Consider the following 25166-nt stretch of genomic DNA (forward strand, 5'->3'; position numbering starts at 1 on the left):
CAGATGGGAGGTGGAACAGGGCTGGAGGGAAGTGGTGTGATGAGAGCTGCTAGCCGATGCAGGAAGACTAATGGCTGCGATTCTGGCCCAGGCAGCCAGGAGGCCCGCATAGATGGTGTCCTTCCTCATCTCAGCAGCTTGTGTTAACCTACTGCTTGTTACTGCCTTACGCTCCAGGGCTCCTGGCCCCTAGGCCTCTAGAGCACACAGAGCCACGGGAGCCCTGAGGACCAGACGGGGACATTCTCTGCACCCTTCCTGCAAGAGGGGCTCCAAACCAACGGCTCCTGTATCCATAACAACTGCACACCTCAGTTCCTCGGGCGTTTCCATTTCAAATGCTCTGTCCCTTTGTTTGCACAGGTCCTGGTGTCCTATTCCGTGCTCCCATTTTTAGTGGGAGAACAGGAGAATGTCCGTGTTATCCTGTACGCAGGTCAGGGGCTGGGCGGCCGCGATTCCCTCTCGGACTCGGAATCCTGCGGGGGTAGAAGGCGGCGTCCAGCGCGACATGCAGAGGTTAGGGCAGAAGGCGACCTGTACGTGCATCTGATCTTCCGTGCGGCAGTCCTAGTTCACTGGACTCCAGGCGGATGCAGGTGTGGCCGCGGGGGGCCCTTCGCACCAAGAGACAGGAATAATCCACCCGCCCGCAGGGCAGGGTCGTCCGAAAGTCCGGGCCTCTGAGCCTTTGAAAGCCGGGTTCCTGGTCTTCAAAGTGGGCAGCGTCAGTGCTTCGCTCGGGACTCCTTGGAAGACACCCTGCCCAACAGGTGCCGTCCAGGTGTGCGCCGGACGTGCAGCGTGCCGCGTGCGGGCGTGCTCCGTTCCTGCAAATACAAGGGGCATGCTGGCACTTTTCTATAGGTGTTATCACGCTTCTATCCTTAAAAAGTGCAGGGGATTGGAAGGGCCTATTCCAGCCCTTCTGGGTTCAACGCTTTTAAGAAAAGCGCGCCGCACACTGTCCCTTTAAGGCGTTGGGGGCTGCGTAAGGTATTATGACCCTTGCTGTCGCCCGTAGCGTCCTTGCAAGAGGCCGGCTTTGTGTGCTCGCCCCGCCTCCGGACACCGCCCCTCCCCTCGCGCATGCGCTCTGACGTATCCCCACGCCGCCTGGCGCCCGCCCGAGAGCCGCCTAGCCGAACACGGTCCGCGCTCCCGCCTAGTAGGCGGTCGACACGACGCCCCGAGCGCCCGGCCCAGCCGCCGCGGCCCGGCAGGTAAGCGGGTGGCTGCCCGGCCTGACGGGCACGAGGCGGACGGCAGGGCAACCCCCGGGCGCCCACACACTACCGCTGGCCGTTGCACGTGTTCCTCGCCGGGCCTCGGGTAGGGCCCAGCCCCGGGCGCTGCCCCAGCCGCAGCGGCCCCGCCCGGTACGCCCGGTCTGCCCTCTGCGCGAGGCGGGCCCCGTCCTCCGAGACGCTCCTTGTGCGAGCTGCCGGGCCGAGGCCCCCTCCCCTGCGCTTCTCCCGGGTTCTTCCCTCGTTCTTCTCCACGGCGAGCCCCACTCGCGTTCTCTGGGTTTCCTCTTTCCCGCCGGTCTGCTGACAGGACCGGAACCCAGGGTTTGGGCCAGGATCGAGACTTTTCCCGCAGTCGACGTGTTCTTCCTGTCGCATCCTTTTCGTCCATTCCAGGGACAGCCCGGCCCCCCGAGAGCACCGCAGCTCCTGGACGCGGCGCGCTCCCCTCCAGCGGCAGCGCCCCCAGCCCGATCCCGCTGTCCACACGGCATCCTCGCTGGGCGGGTCCCTCTCTTGGGCAGTCTCTCCGGGGTGGGAGTCCTCTGTCACCAAGGGAGCTCGCTGTCCCTCCTTGTGCATGCTTCAGGCCACTCCTGGTCGCATCTGCAGAGCCATTTTGGGTGATGTTAGCAGACATTCCTGATTAGCTTTCTGCGAGTTTCTATCCCCCAGGCCCATATACTTATCACCTCAAAGGCTTTCTTGAGGGTTGACTCCGGCTGTTGGTAAAGCAGGGCTCAGTGTGTCCAAGAATTGAGTTGAGGAGAGTAATGCTCCTCAACTCTGTTGCACGGGTCACCTGAGAGTCACCTGGTGCCTGTTTAAAATGAGTTTCGTTTCCTATTGTTGCACACTGTGGACTCAAGCGTCTGGGTGGAGCCCAGGATTCTGCATTTGACATACTGTCGGGAAAAGCATGCTGAAGTTTGGTTGCTTGGCTTCAGGTGGTCAGGCTCAACCTGGACAAAAAGCTGTAGCTGCTAAGAGGGCCAGGCAGCACCTGCTCCAGAGGCCACCTGCCTTGCCGGTACCTTCCTTCCATCAAGTCCCTAACCTGCTGATCTTTTGCCTCAAATGACTGCTCCATGGAAACACCTGAGTTTTAAGGAAAATGCCAAGCCTTGGACCCCACCTAAATGATTAGAAACTTAATTTCTTGTGTCAAGAAATCATACTTTTGAAAGTCAAGCCTTTTTTTTTTTTGAGACAATCTCACTTGTCACCCTTAGTAGAGTTCTGTGGTGTCATAGCTCACAGCAACCTCAGACTCTTGAGCTCAAGTTATTTTCTTGCCTCTGCCTCCAGAGTAGCTGGTACTATAGGCACCCACCACAACGCCCAGCTATTTTTGGAGCCGGGGTCTTGCTCTTGCTCAGGCAATCCACCTGCCTCGGCCTCCCAGAGTGCTAGGTGAGCCACCCACCCTGCCAAGCTGCCTTTTTTTTTTTTCCTAAGAGACAGAGTCTCACTCACCCTCGGTAGAGTGCCATGGTGTCACAGCTCATAGCAACCTCCAGCTCTTGGGCTTAGGCGATTCTCCTGCCTCAGCATCCTGAGTACCTGGGGCTATAGGCACCTGCCACAATGCCTGACTGTTTTTTTGTTGCAGTTTGGCTGGGGCTGGGTTCGAACCCACCACCCTCAATATATGGGACCTGTGCCCTACTCACTGAGCCACAGGCACCACTTAGCCCAGCCAGCTGCCTTTTTAAAAGATGTTAATGTTTTTTGAGCCCAAGGAGTTGGGTGGGTTGGACACCTTCTCTGTAAGGCCACCTATCTGCTTTCCTCACCTTGGGCACCCAGGTGTTTGCAGCAGTCATCATTTACCTTCAGGTGAGCCTGACCTCTTGTAAGTTCAGGTCAGCTGAGCTGCCTCTTGCAGTCCTGTGAGTGAAGAGACCAGCTCCTCCACCATTGATGTTTGCAAGCATGTCTCATTGGCTCTCCTTTTCAGCAGTGCTGTCCTTTGTTTCTGAATAATCGGGTGTGCTTTATGAGGTGCATTCAACTAATGGGGAGCTGTTCTTATGATAGAGAAAACTAGTCTCTTACTACATAGATTGGGTGGTTCCCCCTTGGTCAGCCAAGACTTAGCTGCAGGTCGATTTTCCTCCTCTACAGCATGGGCCTTGGCTCCTCTTGTGTATTATCAGTGCTAGACTCCCAGCTGTTTCCAGAAGATAGGGGCAGAGCTGGTACTGGTTTGCTCTTGCTGGTGTTTGTGGTACTTGCCTAGGCAAACTGTTACTGTTACCTGGTAGGAGCAGAGCAGGGGTCCTGGGGGCTTGAGCTCCTGTTTTCAAAGGTGATGGTTAACATAGTCACCTCACCTGGGTGCCTGTTAGGATTTTGACCTTCTGAACTTCTACACCCTGAAGTGTAGTCCCTTGTCATTTGGCATGTTGGTTTTCTGTCAGACTTTTTTTTTTTTTAATTGTGTTAAGGGCTCTTTGAAGAAAATTACATTTTATTTGCACATACTGTTTTGCACCACGTGAACATCTGGATGACCAGTAGAAAGCACCCTTGAGGCAAGAGAAGGGGAGTCTTTTTTTTGGAGACAGAGCCTCAAGCTGTCCCCCTGGGTAGAGTGCTGTGCCATCACAGCTCACAACAACCTCCAACTCCTGGGCCCAAGTGAGTCTCCTGCCTCAGCCTCCCAAGTAGCTGGGACCACAGGTGCCCGCCACAATGCCGGGCTATTTTTTGGTTGCAGCCGTCATTGTTGTTTGGCAGGCCCAGGCTAGATTCAAGTATATTTGGCTGGCACCGTAGCCACTTGAGCCACAGGTGCGGAGAAGGGGAGTCTTAATGGAGTAGTTGACAGTCCTTAACACGAAGTTAGGGTGATAAAGCTCCCAATTTGGAATAGTTGATTTGCTGCAGGGCTCACTATGGTGGTCAAATGTTTTCTTTACCCTTTTTTCTGGAAATCAATTTCTTTAAATATGGTATGTTTATTGGCCTAGGTTCCCACTCTAGGACGCCGTCAGCAGAGCACCCTTTCCACTGTGACTCCAGCCCCGTGCCCTGTGGGGCTGGCTTCAGTGCCATGGCGACAGAGGAGAAGAAGCCAGAGACCGAGGCTGTCAGAGCACAGCCAGCGCCTTCCTCATCAGCCACTCAAAGCAAGGTGCCTGCCCAGGGCCTCGTGGGGCACTTCCCAGGGGCAAACCTACTTAGGGATTCTTGGAAATATTAAGCCCTTAAGTTGACTCCCCTACTCAGTTAAATATTGATGCCGATTTGTATTCATTGGCCGCAGACCTTTGGAACACTTGTTCCATGCTCAAGCCGTTCACCCCGCCGGGGGAGGCTTCATCAGATACAGATTCTTGGTCCTAATTGTAAGAAACTGGCCCCCAGAAGCCATCTCTTCATAAACACTTTCGCCCTTGTCCCATGACACTGACATAGTCGGGCCTGCAGGTCTCTCCCATGTGCCTTTGAGTGGGGCCTTCAAGTGTGCTTTAGGGAGGTCAGACTTGGGGTGGGAGGAGGGGGTCCTGGGCCAGGCGGAGCTGGTGGGTGTCCCTGTGATAGAGCAGCGTTGGAAGTGGGATTGAGGTAGGGTGGTTCCTTGAAGGGGCCTTAGACACCGATGCTGGGAACTGAGGTGGGAACTATAGGAGAAGCGAGGGTTTTGAAGGGGAAATGATGGGCTCAGGTTTAGAGATTTTTTTTTTTTGACACAGAGCCTCAAGCTGTCGCCCTGGGTAGAGTGCTGTGGCATTACAGCTCACAGCAACCTCCAACTCCTGGACTCACGCGAGTCTCCTGCCTCCACCTCCCAAGTAGCTGAGACCACAGGCGCCTGCCACAACGCCCGGCTATTTTTTGGTTGCAGCCATCATTGTTGTTTGGCGGGCCTGGGCTGGATTCAAACCCGCCACATTAGGTGTATGTGGCTGGCGCCTTAGCCACTTGAGCCACAGGCGCTGAGCCGACATGTTTAATTTTAAAAGTAGCGTCCAAATAGAGACTTCTGATAGGCCTTTGGCATGTGGATTTGGGGACTCAAAATATCTTTTTTTGTCACCCTGGGTAGAGTGCTGTGGTGTCACAGCTCACAGCAACCTCAAACTCTGGGGCTTAGGTGATTCTCTTGCCTCAGCCTCCCGAGTAGCTGGGACTACAGGCACCTGCCACAGCACCCAGCTATTTTGTCGTTGTAGTTGTCATTATTTGGCAGGCCCGGACTGGATTTGCCAGCTCTGGTATATGTGGCGGGTGCCCTAGCCGCTGAGCTATAGGCACTGAGCCTGGGGTTCAAAATATCTGAGCTAAAAATTAAACTTTAGGAGTCAAATCTGGAGGGGTGATCTGTTGACTTGGACAATGATGGTTACTCTTCGCTAATTTAGCTGTGCTGTCTCTCCAACAGCCCACACCTGTTAAACCAAACTACGCTCTAAAATTCACCCTTGCTGGCCACACCAAAGCAGTATCCTCCGTGAAATTCAGCCCAAATGGAGAGTGGCTGGCAAGTTCATGTATGTAGCAGACACTTCAGCTACTGGGGGAGTTGGTCTGAGCTGCAGACAGGAAACTGGGAAGGGGGTGGCATGCTTTCAGACACTGCCACTGAGGTGTTACAGCAAGCAGTGTGTCCCCTAGCAGGGACCGTGGGGCAGTCAGTGCCTGTTGAAATTGTGCCAATTGCCCCTGTAAAGTGAGTGGGCCCTCGGGGAGGGGGAAAGGGGCTGGCCGTTGCCGCACGTGGCCATGCTGAATGGGTTCTCACGCAGTTCACTTTATGCAGGTTGCTAGGGCTCGTGTGGGGGAAGCCCACACTTCACTCTGGGTGGCTGGGCACCCATGTCCCGCTCTGAGCCTCAGCTCCCTTTTATTTCTTTCAGCTGCTGATAAACTCATTAAAATTTGGGGAGCATATGATGGAAAATTTGAGAAAACCATATCTGGTCACAAACTGGTAGGTTCTAACTGTGCAAGGCTAAACGGACTGTTGACAGGGTGGTCCTGTCATCTAGTAGGGTCAGGCCCCTCTTGAGGGCCAGGTGTTCACATGTGAGTTTTCTTTTGTGTTTTCTTATAGTTACAGGCTTCTTGTGGGTTTGGGTTTTTTTTGTTATTTTATGTTATTAATTTTGTGAGATAGGGTCTCGGCGTGTCATCCAGGCTAGAGTGCAGTGAGTCATTACAGCTCACTGCAGCCTGGAACTCCTGGCGCATGCAGTCCTACTGCCTTAGGCTCACAGAGTGCTGGGACTACAGGTGTGAGCCACTGGCCCGGCCCCCTTATGTGTTTAGTGCAAATTCTTTTGACGTCCACAACCACGTTTCTGGCACCTGTAAGGCCTGGCAGAGCCATGGAGAGCCTGCTTGTTCTCTAGGACTGCCGTGTCTTCATACCAGCCAGGGAACTTCTGAGGGGATTGGTTTGAGTTTGGGATTTTGACCTTTGCTGGCTGGCATGTCTTCCCAAGATGGTAACCATGTTTTTTTTTCTCCCAAGGGAATATCTGACGTAGCCTGGTCATCAGATTCCAACCTCCTTGTTTCTGCCTCAGATGATAAAACCTTGAAGATATGGGATGTGAGCTCGGTGAGCACTTGGAGCTATCGATGGGCGTAGTGGGGGCTGGGATTAAGGGACTAACTTAGTCTAATATGTAGTACTACTCTGTTTTAGGGAAAGTGTCTGAAAACTCTGAAGGGGCACAGTAATTATGTCTTTTGCTGTAACTTCAACCCCCAGTCCAACCTCATCGTCTCAGGCTCAGTAAGTGTGGCTGTGTGACTTCTCTGTGGGGTGATGGTGGGGTGTGGGTTTGGTGTGTTTCATGCACAGGACTGTGGGGACGGTGGGTGGGCAGGCACCACGTCCCTACTGTGTTATTGGTGGGGAGGATGAGGAGGTAGCAGGTCTTAGGTGTAGGGTATCTTGTGTTCCCCCCCTTCCTGTGGAATCACTTCAGTTTCCTCTTACGTCTTCAGTTTGATGAGAGCGTGAGGATATGGGACGTGAAGACAGGGAAGTGCCTCAAGACTTTGCCAGCCCACTCGGATCCAGTCTCAGCCGTAAGTTCCCTGGACACTGGACGTGGCTCCTGTGCAGCTGATTGTTGTTGTCATACAGCAGTGTGGATGATGAGCAGAGAGCTCACAGTCCTGTGTGTAGTGAGGGGATGGTTAGATGCCAGCAGGCGGTCCTGTGGCGAGGCCCTTAGTGTGGCCTGGGAGACAGGTGGCCCCACATGTTCGGGGAGGTGCCCCTGGAACTGACGTTCCACATAGAAAGTTTGGCAGCCTGAGGGTGTTGGGGGCGTGAGAGCACAGGGAAAGTGCGGGCAGTGCCGCTGGTGTTGGCGGAGGGCTGACCAGTCATGGGTGGGGCTGTTGGAGCCTTCTGGAGAACATCTGTGGACACGCCCTGCCATTTTGTAGATGCCATCCCCAGCCTGCAAAACAGGTGGACAAGAGTTAAACTGCACCATGTCACAAATTCCTTCTTTTGAAAAAATGGCCGAAAAGTTCCTTTGTTAATAAAGAGCCTAAATTGGTTTCTTAGCCAAACTTTCCTTTTCTGAGAAGTAGAAGGAATCATGGGTGAACGGTTTGTTCCTTGTTGTCCAGCAGATAACGCTCTTCATGTTCCAGCATCCTGGTGGTGTGTGATCATAAGCATTTTTACCCTTGGAAGGCTTTTTCCTGGAGGAGACACCAGGCAAAGCCTTGGTGTGTACAGAACAGAGAGTGTATCTGGGCTGAGGCAGGGTCTTGGGGTCTGGGACCTGCTAGTGGGAAAAACTATTTGCTGTGGAGTGATACCATGCAGGCCTGGCCCTTGTGAGTAGTCTCCTGCCCTCCAGCACAATTGGGGTCACTGAGCAGACCTGACTCTCACACTTGGGGTGAGGAACCCAGGAAAGGAGGTGTGATGATGGCTCTGAGCTGAGAGAGAGAGCTCTGTGAGCACCCTAGTGGTTGGGTGGTGCAGGTGGGACTCCCAGATGATGGTAGGATCGTAAATGTCTTTGTCCTGCAAAAGTAATGTTTACACAGTTAACAAAATATCAAGGCCCCGTTCTAGCACTCTGGCCCTTGGGCATTGACAGTGCTGACATTGAGGTGAGTGGATTGCCTGGGCTCAGGAGCTTGAGACTAGCCTGAGCAAGAATGAGACCCATCTCTACTAAAAATTCTTGGGCACTGATGTGCTGACATTGAGGTGGGTGGATTGCCTGAGCTTAGGAGCTTGAGACTGGCCTCAGCAAGAGTGAGACCCATCTCTATTAAAAATTAAAAGGAAAACCACACACACACACACACAAAACCTAGCCAGATGTGTTGGCTGGTGCCTTTAATCCCAGTTATAGGGGAGGCTGAGGCAGGAGGATTGCTTGAGCCCAGGAGTTTGAGGTTGCTGTAAGCTATGACGACACCACTGTACTCTCTAGCCCAGGCAAAGTCTCTGTGTCCAAAGGGGGGAAAGAAAGGGAAAGTAAACACAAAAAGGAGAAAATGAGAGTTTCCCTGGCTCCTCCGTCTCTGTCAGCTGCCAAGAGGTTGGTCAGTCCCTCTGGGTCTTGTTTTTTATAAAAGGTGTATTTTCCAGTCTGGCTCATTCTTGTTTGCTCTTTAAATGATGGTGATGTTACCTACACCACAGCCGCTGTCACCCCCCTTCAGAGAGGTGTCTTGGGTGTGTTTGATGTCAGCGCATCAGTCCCCATGGGCCACTGGTCGGGTTGCTTTGTGGGAGGTAACATTGCCACTGGCCTCTTGAGTGCTTGTGTGCAATTTTTAGTTTTACAAAAAGGAGTGCAGTGAACACGCTGTTTGCGTGGCTCTGCCTGGTTACGTGGCGGTATTTGCAGGGTGACTTGTGGAAAGGGAAATATGGTGGTGTTATGTACATTTAGTTTTTTTATCAGGTATATTTGGAACTTTAGAGACTTCAAGGCAGGTGGGCACTTGGCTCCCTGCCTCCTGTCACTGCCCACTGCTTTGGTCCAGGCCCTGTCCTCTTTTGCTTCTCTGACCCCAGCATCTGCGGCCTCACCCCACGCTTGGCCCGAGGGCACACCTTGCTCCAAAGCCTCTGCACTCACTCATCTGCCCCAGGGCACCCGGAGTACTTTTTGAGCTGTGTCTGAGGAGACATCTGTCATCTGCTGGCTTCTGTCTTGTTGGTTTCTTATTTGCTGCACCCATTTCTTGGCTTTCGCCTAGAACGTGCAGTAAGGCTGTGTGGCCTCTGTACCTGGATGTCGGTTGAATGGAAAAGGCAGGCTGTGTTTGCTGGTGGGTGGCATTTGAACAGGCTTAGGAAGCCAGAGGAAAGCGAGGTGTGGGATTGGCATTGTGAGTTTGGGGGCCCGTGTGGACTCGTTGCCATCCAGCATAGTGGCTTTGCTAAGGGTGTGTTAACAAATGTAAGGGATGAACATGGTTGGATGATTGCTGTGAGTTAGAGAGCCTCTAACCTCTTTGAGAGGCTGATGACCAGATGGTTACAGTTACAGAGCATCCTGTCAGTAGAGCTGGGGGGAGAGGACGGAGACAATTACAGGCTCCCCAGGCTCTCAAATATCTCTGAGAGCGTCTTTGAGAGCCACACTGCCCAGCATGAAGCATAGTGACAGGCACTGAGGGAGACGCACTTTCAGACTTTAGAGAGCCAGCATGGCAGAGGGATGTAAGTTTCCTACTAATGATGTCTGATACTATGTGGTGAAATAATATTTTAGATATGTTGGGTTCAGTGCTATTAAACTAATTCCAATTGGGTTTTGCTTCTGATACATCTGCTGGAAGGCTTACCATACACCTGGCCACCGGAGGACAGCCTGGCACTTCTGCTGTGGGCCCCAGGCCAGCAGCAGCAGGAGCCCGTTTGATTTGTTTGTTTTTTGTTTTTTAGAGATAGAGTCTCACTTTGTCATCCTCTGTAGAGTGCTGTGGTGTCACAGCTCACAGTAACCTCCAGGTCTTGGGCTTAGGCGATTCTCTTGCCGCAGCCTCCAGAGTAGCTGGGACTACAGGCGCCTGCCACAACGCCCAGCTATTTTTTTGTTGCAGTTTGGCCGGGGCTGAGTTTGAACCTGCCACCCTCCGTATATGGGGCCAGTGCCCTACTCACTGAGCCACAGGTGCTGCCCTGGGAACCCGTTTGAAATGCACATTGCTGGGCCCTAGACCGGCCACTTCAGAAGCTGTGGGGTGGGCCTGCCTTTCTGCTTCCAGGCTCTTGGGGACTCATGGTACGTGCACATGTGCGCGAATAGCAATGACTAGACACAGTTTTGGTCACAGCTAGGTGGCTCCTGGCATCTGGAGAGTAAAGAACAAGGCTGCTGTTATACAGGATAGCTCCTCCCAGTACAGAAGAGCCTGGCTTCCGATATCGTACTGCTAAGGATGAGAGATTCTGGTCTGGACGGTATATCAGCCAGATGGCCTCGGGCCCACCTGAATAGCTAAACAAGGGCTTCCTCATGCAGCCTGATCTCACTTAGGAAACGTTTCACTCATAGCATGAAATCAGACAGTTTCCACAAGGTGTGGCTTGTCCGTCCCATCCTCCCATGATGCCAATAGAAATGATTGAAATTGGTGGTGATCTTTAGCTCCTGATGTTGTGACTACATTTACATTTATTCCCACTAAGATCCAGTTAGAAAAAATAATAAAAATAAAAAAACCAGGTAAATCAGTTGTGAGAAAGGGTCTGTTGTTAGGTTGCAATTTCTTTGTGTATCTCACCTGCCCCATGGGAGGGAGTTAGCCACCTCGACAGGTCAGTGTGTAGGGACCTACTGCAAATCAGGAGTCCCACCTGTTCTGAGGTAGAAGGTCTGTAGCAGCCTGGATCTCATTTCCCTCTCACCTGGGAAACTGGAGCTGGCCCTCCCACTGGTTAGTGCACACGGCCTCTGTGACCCAGCTGTCTGGGCCTTCGGTTCCCCAGTAGCTGTCAGTGGGCGCTTGAGATGTGAGTGGGAAGGCTCTGGAGATCTTTTCTTGTGATGGCAACTGAACAAGATGATGTTTGGGTCCTGATTTTTATCATTTCTTTTCACTGTTAGCCACGTGGACCTTGTCAGACTGGCCTCACAGTGTGGCAGACTGGCAGACATTGAGGGTGCCCCTCCTGTCACGAAGCCACATGGGACTGACCCGTGGTGCTGGTTTTTTCTTAGCACTGCATTTCATGGCTTTTAAGTGATTTAAACACTCAACACATATTTTGAGGTTGATTTTCTTTTTATGGTGTGGTCATCCATCATAAACCAAACTGCTTTAGACAGCAGGCAAAAATGTCTATTTGGATGTGTATTTGGCATCCATGTCTGCAGGTGTTCAGCACATCTGTGAGTGAAGCACACAGCAAAGGCTGAGTGGCTGAGGTGCGCACGAGGGCACGTCCTTCTGTGTACGGGCGAGTAGCGGGGCAATGTATGTGGAGAGCAATCTGTTGATGGCTTGAAAGTAAGTTTCTTTTTTCCTTTCTCACTCATTAATTAGGTTCATTTTAATCGTGATGGATCCTTGATAGTTTCAAGTAGCTACGATGGTCTCTGGTAAGTGAGAAAACTTTACTTCACTTATTCCCCGGATACTTAATAACAGTGCTCTTGCACTTGGTCTGGCCTTTGGAGGTTCAGCAGTGAAAGAAAGAGATGTATGTTCCCAGCATCCAGAAGTTAACGCTCCAACAGGACTACAGACACAGCAGGTACACACCACGGTTTCAGGAGGACTGAGGGGTCAGTGTTGGCTGGGAGAGCCGCCTCCGTCAACCTCCAGCTGCAAGTAAGCACAGATGTGTGCTCTTATGTTCTCTTATGTGCTTCTGGACTCTGTGAGGTGAAAGGTATCAGATACAGGAGGGGTTTGAGATGGTATCATCTTGCCCATTAAAGAAGCATGAGAGCCTGAACAGGTGGATCAGAACAGATCCCGGTGTAAGGAGTGGGAGGAGGCAAAGGGGACGTGGTCTCTGGTAGAGTCCCAGTTAGGTCTGCATGGACAGTGCTTGTATAACTGGGAGACTGTAGCATGTGCGTAGATCTTCAGGAGACACAAGGGAAGGTAAGAAAGTAAATGGTTAAATTCAACCCAGGAGCATTCACGATGGGGCCAGTGTGGCAGTGAAAGCATTGGGTTGTATTTTGGGTGTGGAGGGCTTAGCATCTCAGCATGTTCAGGTGTCACTAAGGGAAGACAGGGACTGTGGCAGCCATCAGCCAAGGGGAAGACTAGTGGGGCTTCCTGGTCTGGCTCTGGAATTTCTCAAGTGGTAATAGTCAGCCTCCCAGGCAGAGGGACGTGTGACAAAGCAGGTGGAATTTATGGGAAAAAATCAGACCTCTGCACCAGGTGACACAGCAGCCAGAAGATACAAGATAAAGACTAGGGCGGCGGCCCCATATGCCCAGGGGTTCAAGCCCAGCCCCGGCCAAACTGCAACAAAAACTAGCTGGGCATTGTGGCGGGTGCCTATAGTCGAAGCTACTCGGGAGGCCGAGGCAAGAAAATCGCCCAAGCCTGGGAGTCAGAGCTTGCTGTGACGCAATGGCACTCTACTGAAGGCAATAGAGACTCTGTCTCTAAGGAAAAAAAGCAAGATAAAACTAGAAGGATAATGATTTGATTTTTTTTTTAGACAGTCTCACTTTGTGGCCCTTGGTAGCTCACAGCAACCTCCAACTCTTGGGCTCTCCTCAGCCCCTCAAGTAGCTGGCTACGTGCATCTGCCACAACGCCCAGCTGTATTTTTTTTTTTGTTGTTGTTGCAGTTGTCATTGTTTAGCTGGCCTGGGCCGGGCTCAAACCTGCCAGCCTCAGTGTATGTGGCTGGTGCTGTAACCACTGTGTTATGGGTACCAAGTCTAGAAGTATAATTATAACTTGATTTAAATTTTTTTTTTTCTTGTTGCCCTCAGTAGAGTGCTGTGGTATCGTAGCTTACAACAACTTCAGACTTTTGGGCTCGAGTGATTCTCTTGCCTCCACCTCCTGAGTAACTGAGATTATAGGGACCCGCCACAATACCCATCTGTTTTTAGAGGCAGGGTCTTGCCCTAGCTCAGGCTGGTCTCGAACTTGTGAGCTCAAGCAATCCACCACCTCAGCCTCCCAGAATGCTGGGATTACAGGCATGAGCCATCATGCCTGGCTGATTTAAATTTTTTTGTGTTTTTAGTATATTCCTTTAGACTTGGACAGAAGATGACTTAGGACTTGGCAAATCTGAGTGATACTATTAGCTATTTATTTATTACATATAGAATATATTGTATATCACAAACAGAAATTGGCTATTTTGACTTGGTGCCTGTGGCACAAGTGGCTAAGCCGCCAGCCACCTACACCTAAGGTGACAAGTTCGAAATCAGCCCGGGCCCACCAAACAACAATGATGGCTGCAACCAAAAAAATAGCTGGGTGTTGTGGTGGGCGCCTGTGGTCCCAGCTACTTGAGAGGCTAAGGCAGGAGACTCTCTTGAGCCCTAGAGTTGGAGGTTGCTGTGAGCTGTGATGCCACAGCACTCTACCCAGGGGGACAGCTTGAGGCTCTGTCTCAAAAAGAAAGAAAGAAAGAAATTGGATATTTTGTAGTACAAATTTTATTTAACAGTTAACATAACTCTTCTAAATAAAAATCAGAAGCACCTTTAAAGCTTTCTTTAAAGCTCTGCAGGTGAGGGCATGCACTGTGGGGCTGTGAAGGAGCCTCACCTTGACATTCTGACTGTCCTGGAGGGTCACATTCTGTAGTCAGCATGCAGGTCCTATTGTGAGTCCTGGCTAGATGAGTCTGGAGGGGAAGTCACTGCAGGTCAGGGTTGTGCCTGGTCCCCAGCCTTTCCACAGACTCTGCAGTGTGCATGTCTGGGCCATGACCTTCAGGGTTTGAGCTCTAATTTCAACACCGTGAGGGTGTTTGGGCCTGAAGTCAACAGGGTGCTGTGGCACAAATGAGATCACGGGGCCCTGTGCTGGCTAAGGTTAAAGGCGTAATCCTTACTTGACCATTCACCACTTTGTTATAAAGAGTATTGCGGCTCAGCGCCTATAGCTCAACCGGCTAAGGCGCCAGCCATGTACACCTAAGGTGGAGGGTTCGAATCCCCAGCCCGGACCCGCCAAACAACAATGACGGCTGCAACCAAAAAATAGCCGGGCGTTGTGGCGGGCGCCTGTGGTCCCAGCTACTTGGGAGGCGGAGGCAGGAGACTCGCTTGAGCCCAGGAGTTGGAGGTTGCTGTGAGCTGTAATGCCAGGGCACTCTGCCCAGGGGGACAGCTTGAGGCTCCGTGGTAAAAAAAAAAAAAAAAAAAAAAAGAGTATTGCTCAGAAATAGCAAGGGGAAGAGATGCCCAGGGCAGGTGCACAGCACGGGGTGTGAGCTGCCAGCCTCACTTGGCACCTTGTGTTCACTGACCTGAAAGGTTGAGATATTTTCTTAAGAGCTTGGAGCAGTTTCAGAATCATTTGTGGACTTGGCTCTCAAAACTTTATAAAGAAAGAAGAAAAAACCAAAGAAACTGGGAGGAATTTATAAAATTAAAATTAAGGTATATTCTTTGATAAGGCTAATAGCTAAAACTTTTACAATCCCAGTTATGGGAAAAGCAAAAATATTCAAGGTTGGAAATAGAAAGGGGGTGGGAAAGCTGTAAGTTGAGGGGAGGACACAGGCAGAGGAAGTGCTCACTGTCCACCTGTGCGGCCTCTGCGCTCTGGGGCAGAGGCCGTGCACATTCCTAAACTCACCTGGAGGTGGGACTGCAACCAGCCAGTCACCCTGAGAAGACTGGGAAATGGGATTGGGATTCTGAACATACTGGTCCCAGTGCTTTATACTTGAGTCTGTTAAATCACGGGAACTTGTAGGACCACCTACATTATTCTGGGTAGGATGAGACGAGGCCCCCAAATTCATTTCGTGGATCTGGCATGATCCTGCTACCTGAAAGAGGACGCTGACTCAGAAATATTGTGCCAGATTCCAAAGAAAATACTAACAAATTCAATCCAGCACATGAAAAAGTCACATTCATGGCCGAGCAAGTATATTGAGTAATGAAAGGATGATAGTAATAGGAACATCAAGAAACCTACAGTCTGTGTCAACAAATTAACAGCAAAGATTCACTAATTTATCAGGAGCGGTCAGAAGGCACCTGATTATGTCCAGCAGCTAATCCCAGTAACCTTTGCGGAATAAGCCAGTACTGCTGACTACATGCTAAAACTAAGGACTTACCTAATAGATGGTGACAAGCTAAGACTATTTTTGCTAAAATCAGGAGCAAAACAGCCCTGTCTGTTTGCTGTTACTCAGTGGTGTTGGGAATTTCTAGTTAACGTGATAAGAAAATGAAAATGATTGTAGGAAGATTGTATAGAAATAGCTCTTTGTAGATGGTATGTTTCTATGTCTTAAAAATTTTAAAACTCACCAATGTTGCTTTTCAAATCTTTACCCGTTCAATCCTATGATGTGTGAGTACTTGGCTGTCACTGTCCCTACTTTTTCAGGCAGCAACAAACCCTTGCTGGTTGTCCGTCAGCTGGTAGTGACAGACCAGGACATAGACCATGTGGTAACTCTGAAATCTGGGCTTAGGACCACCAGGCTGTGCTGGCTACAAAGTGATCCTGCCTCTGGCAAGATCAACTCTCAGAAAGTGGCTGTTTTTCCCTGTATGGTTAGATGGGGAAAGTTCAACCGGTGTAATACTGACGAAGATGCCAGGAGATCCAGGATGAACCCACAGAGAAAATGAGAAAGTCTAACTGAAGGGCATATGCAGAAGGGTTTAAGGCTTGGGAGACAGTTGGGTGTCCACATCCTGGGTGGTGGCTGCGTGCCAGCCGTCCTGAATTGCTGCTGTAAGGCGGTGCCCTTTAGAGTCCCTCTAGGGCAGTGGTTCTCAACCTTTCTGATGCCGCAACCCTTTAATACAGTTCCTCATGTTGTGGTTGGGGATCCCCAACCATAAAATTATTTTTGTTGCTACTTCATAACTGTAATTTTGCTACTGTCATGAATAGGAATGTAAGTATCTGATATGCAGGATGTATTTAGGTGACTCCGGTGAAAGGGTCATTCAACCCCCAAAGGGTTGCAACCCACAGGTTGAGAATCGTGGCTCTAGGGTATCTGTGGAACTAGGCTCAGTAAACTTAGGGTCCCCAGAGAAGCATGTGGAACTGTTTGCTGTGAGACTCGAGAAAAGGAGAGTGACTGGCATGTTGCCGCTTGCGGGTTTCAAAGCCTGCAGCACACAGTGTGGTCTGGTCCCCAGCACATCTGCGTGGGGTGGGTGGGACAGAAGGAGGCTCAGAGGTGAGAGTGCTGCAGGGTCCGTCTAGCATTCGGGAGCCAGTAGGGCCGGGGCGGCATCAGTGCTGCCAGCTCAGGGGAGGACAGATGGACAAAGAGACGGGGACAAACTGTCTCTTCCAAGCCTGCACCCCCACTGCTGGGAATCTGTGCCCTAGACATGTAGATGCTCGCACTCAGGGGCTCTGCTTCCAAAACATGTCTTTTGGTTAAAAATGACAGAAACCCTGAAACTGGAATGATGGAAGTGCCTGGCCCCTCTATCCTGGGAATGGTGGTCTTTGAACATGTTTTCTTGCTACTAAACCAAAGGGATGTTGGAAAGTTGCATGTAATACTCCTACATTTAAAAAAGGCTTCTCCCTTGTAGCTGCATCTTGAGCATGTCTGTGTGGGGCTGTTGGCACCCCTCACCTTGGCCAGAAGGGCAGGGAGGTGGGTGGTGCCCCTGGGGGAGACATCTGTGGCCTTGGTAGCGTGTGTGGACTGTGTTTGTTCACACTGCACCCCAGAAGGTTAAGAGAATCTGTTAACTGGAACCTGGAAACGTGTGCCTCTCCTATTACCTGCCTCTGAGGAACAATCACCCTCACTCGGAAACCCACTTCCCTGACTGTCTTGTTCTTTTTGCTTTGAAGTCGCATCTGGGACACCGCCTCGGGCCAGTGCCTGAAGACACTCATCGGTGAGTGCTGTGCTCTGCTTCAGGGTCTCTCGTTCTGTTGTTTACTCTGTGTCTGGAGGTGCCAGGGAGGATACCTATGCTCTTTCCCACCCTTACTCTCTATCACTGTCCTGGAATCCTTCCCTTTCTTGGTTCCAGATCTGTTCCCTTTGGGAGGAATCTCCCTTCTTTTCCCATCGTCTCCCCCCCTGCCCCCAGCTGCTTCCTGACTGCTAAGTTTGGGGGGTGTGAGTGCATACACAGGTCTGTGCTGTCCAGGTTGCTGTACCTCTTTGGGCTGTTTGTGCTCATTGGCTTTGGGGCCCTGCTGTAGAGTTTGCCTCTAGGATAGTTCCTTGAGCTGAACTCCTGTGGAGGAGGGTGCTGCCTCCCCCGTGGGAGCTACTGGTGAGGTGGGAGCAGGAATGGACCTGGGGGATGAAGAGGGGAAGGAATGTGTGAGATGTGGCCCAGGCAGCTGGACGTGGTGGATGTGTGGCTGGAGGGCAGGTGATGGGCCTTTGGGATGCCATGGTGGGGCTCTCATAGGAGAGAGGCCTAATGTTAATAAGAGAGCGATGAGCTTGGGGCAGCCTGGAGGCCAGAGTTCTGGGTACATGTGTAGAGTAGGAGCCTACCCAGGGCACTGCGTGGTGAGGGAGGGAGATGGGACCCCCTAGAGAAGTCTGCCTCCTGAGCTCAGCCTCCCTAGTCTGCTAGGTCTGCTGTGATAAGATATGGTGGGGGGCGGGGTGAACAACAGGTATTCGGGTATTTATATTCTCAAGGTCCTAGGGGCTGGAAGTCCAGGACTGAGGTGTCTGTGGGGTTTATTTCTCCTGAGATCTCTCCTTGGCTGGAATATGACCTCTTCCTCTCCGTGTCTCATACAGCTGCCTCTCTGTGTACTTGTGCTCTGGTGTGTCACCCGTCCATATGTCCTCCTTATAAGGGCACTAGCAAGATTGGACTGGGGCCAACCCTAAGGGCCTCATTTTTATGTCGTGTCTTTGAAGGCTGTTACCAAATAGCTTCTGGGTGTTACTGCTTCAACATGAGTTTTAGGGGCACAGGTCGCTGCCAGCAGAGGCCTTTGGGGGCCTCTGTCACGTGTCCACTTTCTGACAGTGAAGTCCTGCTATCAACTGTCCATCAGTATCTCTTGCAGGAGCCTGGTGTGCAGCTCTGCCTGGCAGGATGGTGGCCCCTGTGCTGAGGTGCTGGTGCAGGTGTGGCGGCTGCTGCCCAGTGTCCTGACCCTCATGTTCAAGGGAGCTGATTGCCATCCTGTCAGCATGTAGGAAAAGGTGCTGTCTCAGCCAGAGCTGCACAGTGTGTGCTCACTGCGGCCAGCACAGGGTGGGCTCTGAGGACTGAGAGTGGTTTTCCTGTCTGGTGTCAGCGTGGATCTTCACTAGGCAAGTCAGCTGGAAAGTTCCCAGTTGTGCGTGACCGCGATAGCTTGGCTAGAATGGCAGGACACCTTCACATTATTGAATTAAATGGGCCCATCCCTAGCCCTCATGTTGTCCAGGGCCTGTGGGCGTCACACTGACTTCTGTGCCTTTTCAGTGTGTCTGGCCTTTCTGAGGGAGCGTAGGCCCCGGGTCCCTGCAAGGGCCTTGCGTCTTCCTGGTAATGCTGTGTGCTGCATCCTTGTGGGTGCTCGGGATACACCAGTGCATGCCCATGCCCAGAGGGCTTCTCACAGGTTGGGGATGGCTGGACAGTCCCACACAGGTGCACCTCCTTCACCAGGCAAGGGTAGAACACCTCCTCTTGCCTGAGGACAGTCGAGCATCGTGGCCAAACACTCCAGCCTTTATGTTGGAAATTTCTGGGGGCATTGACTCCTTGTCCACTGTGAGAAAGGGCAGCTGCTCCTCACTCCCAGGACCCCAAGAGCGAAGCTCGTATATCGAGAGTGCCAGGAGCAGAGATGTGGGTGCAGGGCCATGGGGGCTGGGTTCTGAGTTGGAGCAAGGATCTCCTGCTGTGTTAAGCAGGCCGCAGGAGTGTTGGGGTGACTTTCTCAGGCAGTCTCTGCTCCTAGCGGGGCAGTTCCTCCTCGAGCTGGCCATTTGCAAACCCTGTGGTGTGAGGTGGGAACGTCCCCAGTCTCCTCACTCAGGTGCTGAGGTGTCTTTCCTCAGGCCAGCTCCTAAAGTCCCTGGTCAAAGGGGCCCTTGGGGTTGTGGGCCTAAGGTATCAAGAACCTATGCAGCGGTGTGAGTGATGGGTATAGGGGTGTGCTCAGAGCTCTTCGGGGGCTCCACACAGGTGGTGGTGTTGGCACTGATGGCACTGACCCCACTAGATTCCCACTATGGTGATGGGGAGCGGGTCCTGTCCCTCCTGCCACCGGTGCCCACCCGGTATCAGCCTGTGTGTTTTTGATGCAGACGATGACAACCCCCCAGTGTCATTTGTGAAGTTTTCTCCGAACGGAAAATACATCTTGGCTGCCACGCTGGACAAGTAAGTGCCATCGTCTCTGGCACAGGTGCCCTTCCTGCTAGGGACACCTGTCTCTTTCTATCAGCAGGAGACTTTGCAGAGAGTGTCTTACTCTTAGGATACGGCCCTGAGTCCTGCTGGGGCTGTTAAGCCGGAAGGAAGGTGCCCACCATCTGCAGAAGGATTTGGGACCCAGTTTTCTCTTTGAGTGGGCTGTGACCAGGCGGTGGAACCTTCCTGCCTAGAGGGCTGGGTGGGATGGGGGTCCCCAGGGTATCTCTGGTTCTGACCTCTGAGCACCTTGATTTTACCTGCGAGAAAACTGTGGGACAGAGTTTTGATTGTGTAAACTGTCATGCTCCAGGTGGCTGTCCAAGCCCTGGCCTCCCCACAGGTACACTGGGCAGCCCTATAGGGCCACCTAGCCCCAGATTGCCACGTGGCCAGCCTTGTCCATAGTCAGCCCCTGCCGCTTGGGGTTGCCCCAGTTTGAGCAAGAGTGTTGGTGACCTTTGTTCTGTGTGTTTCTGGAACCAAAATGAGTTCCATGTCTCTATGATACTGACTATGACTTGTTCAGGGACTGCAGTGCCCATCTGCTATTCACAAATTCTGTCTTTGAACTACAAATACTTGGGGTTTTCACCTTATGCTCCTGGATGTCATTAAGTTGCTAAACCTTGTGGACCTGGGGCCCTTGCCATGGTGGGGACCCTCACTTTGATGGGGGAGGGGGTTCCCACCCCACTGGTTTTGCACCTTGTGGTTGCTGAGGTGGTGGTGGCAGAGTTGGCCTCAGTGGTGAGGGACACCCCTGAAGCAGCTCTCCCCCTCTGTCTTCCAGCACCCTGAAGCTCTGGGACTACAGCAAGGGGAAGGTGAGCGCCTGGGCACACCTGTCACGAAGGCTCGGGCCTGTGTTGTACACCATCCCTGGTCGTGGTGGCTGACGGTAGCAGAGCTGACCCAGGCAGCCCAGCAGGAGGGAGCCCGGAGAGCCGCCCCCACGCAGTCGGTTTGGTGCAGATTTCTGACAGTCCTGGGGTTTGCAGATTCCAGTCTGCAAGTTACAGCTTTGACTGTGGGCTGGTACATGTGTGTACTTAGGGTAATTTTCAGAACCAGTTAGTGGTAAAGTGCCTGCGCTTAGAACTCAAAATTGTCCAGGACACGGGGGAATTGTGACCTATGACCAGCATGTCCCCTGCTGTTGCAGTGCCTGAAGACATACACTGGCCACAAGAATGAGAAATACTGCATATTTGCCAATTTCTCCGTCACTGGCGGGAAGGTAAGTTCCCCACTCTGAGAAGCTTCTTGTACTTTCCCAGCCACCCTTCCTGAGATGCCGTAATCCTAAGATTGCTTTAGGCTCTTAGTGATGCGTTTCAGTGCCCACAAAACAAATTATTTTCTGTTTGAACCAAAGCAAAACCACACTGTCCCAGATGTTGGTGGGGCGTTTGCCCGCGTATACTGGGGACGCCTCCCCATCTGTTTCTAGACCCTCTACCTTTTAATGGGGACAAGAAGTCTGTTGTAAGACTGTGCTCGGATGGGTGGCTGACACCTCCTGTCAAGTCTAGATCTGGCTGGTGTAGACTTTCTTGCCTACCACCTGGTTTCCATGCTCGGGTCTTGCTTTTATCCTCGGTTGAGGGGAGACTTGAGAGTAGGGCTGATGCTTGGCTGAGATGCGCATGACAGAAAAGAAGCACTGAGAAAACTTAACTTGAGAAAACATCTCTGGCCTAGAAGCCTTCCCTGGCAGATGGGGCACTTGGGGTTCTCTGAGTGTGGCCGCATTGGGAGGAGGCAGCCTTGGACTGGAAAGGAAGACAGCAGGCTTTAGCGGCACCAGGACGGGTGTGAAACACAGTGGAAGAGAACTTTGTGGTGATACTGGCCCCTCTGCACATGCAAGCTCTGACCTGGCTTTCCTCACCCCTTTGTCTTCACTGCCTGCTGCCCAGTGGATTGTATCCGGTTCGGAGGACAACCTGGTTTACATTTGGAACCTTCAGACAAAAGAGATTGTACAGAAATTACAAGGCCATACAGGTGAGCGCCTGTGTCATGGAGTCGCACGCCACTCGCTGGTTTGACGGTGGCTCCTGAAGAAAGATGTGTGGCCTGCCTGTGGCTTGCCAACTGCTCCTCCTCTTCTTCCTCTGACCTCTGGTGTCCCCCAAATTCATGGAGCTGGTCAGTGCTGGTCCTGACCAGAGCCCTGCTCCTGGCTTTACTCTCCCCTTCTGTCTTGCCTGGTGTCCTGGTTGGAAAGTGTGTGAGGCTCTGTGCCTGCTCAGCTGGGTGAGGCCTAGGCCTCAGTCTCACTTCCTGGCAGGCTCTGTTTCCTTAGCCATCTACTGCCCAGTGTGGGACGCCCTAGCTCCTTTTGGGGACCCTGATCCCCACCTCCCAGGCAGTCCCTGGCTTCATGCCTATGAAGGGGGCTCCTGCAGGTTCCTGGGCACCTGGGGATGGCGCTCTTGGTCCTGGCCGCCCTTGAAGGCTGTTGCTGCTCTCTCACTGTCTCTCCCCACACTGGCACTTTGGAGGCTGAAAGAGCAGGGGTGCTGCAGCCCTGTGGGATTCTAGCCTCTTCCCTAAGAGCATCAGCCTCACTGGGTTGGGAGTGGACTGACATCCTGGCCTCAGAGGCAGGTCTCACTGGGCTGGGTTGCCTGCCGCACCCTTCACCCCAGCAGGTACAGCACTTGGACATGAGAGAGTTGTAAACATGTGGCATGGCTGACCTCACGGGCCAGCTCCTCAGATGGGACGTCTTTGCTGAGGGATTGACATGCCTTTGAGTACTAAAGCCAGCCACGCAGCGCACTTCAAGGGGGGTCAGCAGCAGTGGGAGGTGGTGAGAGTGGGTGTCCCTGGGTCCGGCTAAGAGAGGGGCATTTTCCACAAAGAATAGAGGACTGTGGTGGGTTTGACTGTTGTCCCCATGGGAAGCCATTGGTGCTGCAGCATGTCTCCCATGGGCCCCGAGCCCTGCAGAGTCCTATGCCCATGGCTGGTGGTGCCCCTGCAGCCAGCCAGCTCAGGCTGTCTGCTGGCGTCACCTGGGGGTCCTACCACATCTGCCCGGCTGCCTGTGCTGAGCAGGTGGGGGTGGCAGGTGTTTGTTGCTGCCACCAGCACTTCTGAGCACTTGGTCTGAATCTCCTTCATGGTGGGTGGGGGTGAGGCCACATTCTCCTGCAGGCTGGGCATGGGGGGCAGGTGTGGCCAGTGCCTAGGAGAGGGCAGAGCAGGCGGGGCTCAGATACATGGCGTGGGGAGCCCTCTTGACTGTGTCTTTCCTTTTAGATGTTGTGATCTCAACAGCTTGTCACCCGACAGAGAACATCATCGCCTCAGCTGCACTAGAAAATGACAAAACAATTAAGCTGTGGAAGAGTGACTGCTAAGCCCTTGGCTACCCCGAGAGACTGTCGGGACTTGATCTGGATTGGCAAGAACAGTGGGTGTCGAGGATGTGGCCCTGGTCTGGGCCCGGGGACCTGGGCAGGGGCTGACTTGAGCCTTCTCCTCTTTGAAGACAATTTGGCTGAGGGGGAGTGGACCACTGGAAAGTCCTAATTTCCTGGTGACATTTCTTGCCAATTCGTCTAACACTGTCTAGGGAAGTATTCCTAGTCTGTATTGTGTTCAGAGTCAACAAAAATTTTTAATTTTTTATTACAAAAGGGTGAAGTTCAATTTATCATGAGTTGTGTTTTTCCAGTAAATGTTCTGTATCTCTTTTGATATTCTGCCCCATCTTCACCACCATGGCTCTGGCCTGCTGGTCTCTCCCGCCTCATCCTCTGTGGTCCTGGTCCCCTGTCTGTCACATAGGTGCTCTAAAACATGGCTCCAGCTGTTCACGATTCCTGCCTGTCATAGTACCCAGCGTATTTTCAAGTCTTTTCTGGAAACGTAGCATTGTGAGGTTATTTCCATGTAAAGCACCTTTGTGTCCTGGGTTCACAGTTCATGCGCTGATAGCATGGAGATCGTGGTTTCCGTCCCACTGATGTTCAGACCACAAGCAGCAGCACAGACCGTAATAAAAGGAGGGAGTTGTAAATGGTTGTGGCAACTGCGTCCTCATGTGAAGCTTGTCTCCACTTGGCTTTTGTAGAGAAAGCCTCACAACTGGCAAAAGGCTGGAAGGATTTCTCTGGGAGGGCAAGTGTTCCTGGCTCTGAAGACGGCCTTTCCTCTGCGGGGTCACTGTGTGCTAAATGGTGGGAGGAGCAAGGGCTGTTGAGCCCTGGTCTCCCGGGTGGGTCCCTGTGTCAGGTAGGACTGAGTGGCCCCTGGAACGGGCCCTTTGGGGTCAGATGTTCTTCATGAGCCTCACAGCCCCCGCCCCGTCCTTGCTCCTGCATGTCGTGGCTTCTTGGTGCTCAGGTCTGGGGGAGGCAGTGGCGGTGCTCAGCTGCAGAGCAGCTCAAACCCGAGTCTGCTCACAGAGACCTTTGTAGTGGAGGCCTGCTGTGCACAGCCTCCGGGCTGCAGGAGGGTGGCTCTGTCCTGTGAGTACCTGTGGAGTCTATGGTCTGGGGTGTGGACAAACCTGTTGGGCCTTCGGTGGGGTGGGCTCAGGAGAGCCCGGGGGGCCTTATGTGTGGGTGCAGGGCTTGGCCCTTGGCCAGGTCTCCTGGGGGTCCTCTAGTGGTACAGGGTGGGGAACCTGCCATCGAAGGCATCTGGAAATGAGCTGCAGGCAGGCAGTTTCCTCAGCCCGGCTTTTGGTAGATGCATAAATGAGTCACCTGGCCCAAGAAGTAAATTGCTGCAGCAGAATGGGTGGTTTTTTGTCCTTAGCACTCAAGGCCTGAGCCCCTTGTCTCAGTGTCCGATCCCCCTGCTTTGGGACTTGCTAAGGGCCTTGAGGTTCTTCCAGCTCTGGTGTCATTGCTCACTCCTGGGAGGGGATGGGTGAGCTGTGCAGAGCGCTGGATCCCTGAATATAGTTTATTTTTTCTACATTTGAATTCTCTGTTGTAGATTTATGTAAAAATACATTCTCTTTTTGAAAATAAAGATTTTCATGTCTTCTAATTTTGTCTCGTAAGAATTCCTTAACATTCCTAAAACTTGTTTTGGGGAGGGGCTGTTGGTTGATGGGGTTTTATCCCAGGCGCGGGGCTGGGTGGAGCCCCTAGTGTTACTAGCACCATGGTGCTCCCCAAGAAAGGCCTGAATTGTTTTATAGGTACCTTATTATGGAAGTTCCATATTTTTATTAATTACAGTGTTAAGGAGGGAGGCAAAAACAACCACCCAAATTCCTACTACCCCTGATGTTTTGGGGAATATCTTGTATTCATTGGAAACAGACTGATGGAGAGCTTCGAACATCTGAAAGTGAGGAGTGCAACCACCTGTGAGTCCCTGTCTCCCACTGCTGGGACTACAGCGCATTGTTTCGAGTGCTCTGCTACTATTTTTTTTTTTTTTTTTT

At 52.2% G+C, this 25166-nt stretch overlaps 1 protein-coding gene across 2 annotated transcripts; it reads left to right on the forward strand.

Moving 5' to 3' along the window:
• Positions 1–1083: 1083 nt before the first annotated feature.
• WDR5 (WD repeat domain 5) lies at positions 1084–24763 on the forward strand. Of its 2 annotated transcripts, XM_023516170.1 has the most exons (14): positions 1084–1223; positions 4223–4386; positions 5638–5746; positions 6113–6186; positions 6730–6819; positions 6907–6996; positions 7212–7295; positions 11745–11800; positions 17214–17260; positions 19642–19717; positions 20541–20574; positions 20913–20987; positions 21670–21757; positions 23021–24763. In XM_023516170.1, the coding sequence occupies exons 2-14, from the start codon at positions 4306–4308 to the stop codon at positions 23119–23121; spliced, it is 1005 nt and encodes a 334-aa protein (XP_023371938.1). In that variant the 5' UTR covers positions 1084–1223; positions 4223–4305; the 3' UTR covers positions 23122–24763. The 2 variants fall into 2 exon arrangements, with proteins under 2 accessions (XP_023371938.1, XP_003794910.3); XM_003794862.3 differs by lacking the exon at positions 1084–1223 and having other exon boundaries at positions 4029–4386.
• Positions 24764–25166: the final 403 nt, after the last annotated feature.

The sequence above is a fragment of the Otolemur garnettii genome, unplaced genomic scaffold (assembly GCF_000181295.1).
Source record: "Otolemur garnettii isolate 467f Iridium unplaced genomic scaffold, OtoGar3 scaffold00087, whole genome shotgun sequence".
Lineage (NCBI taxonomy): Eukaryota > Metazoa > Chordata > Mammalia > Primates > Galagidae > Otolemur > Otolemur garnettii.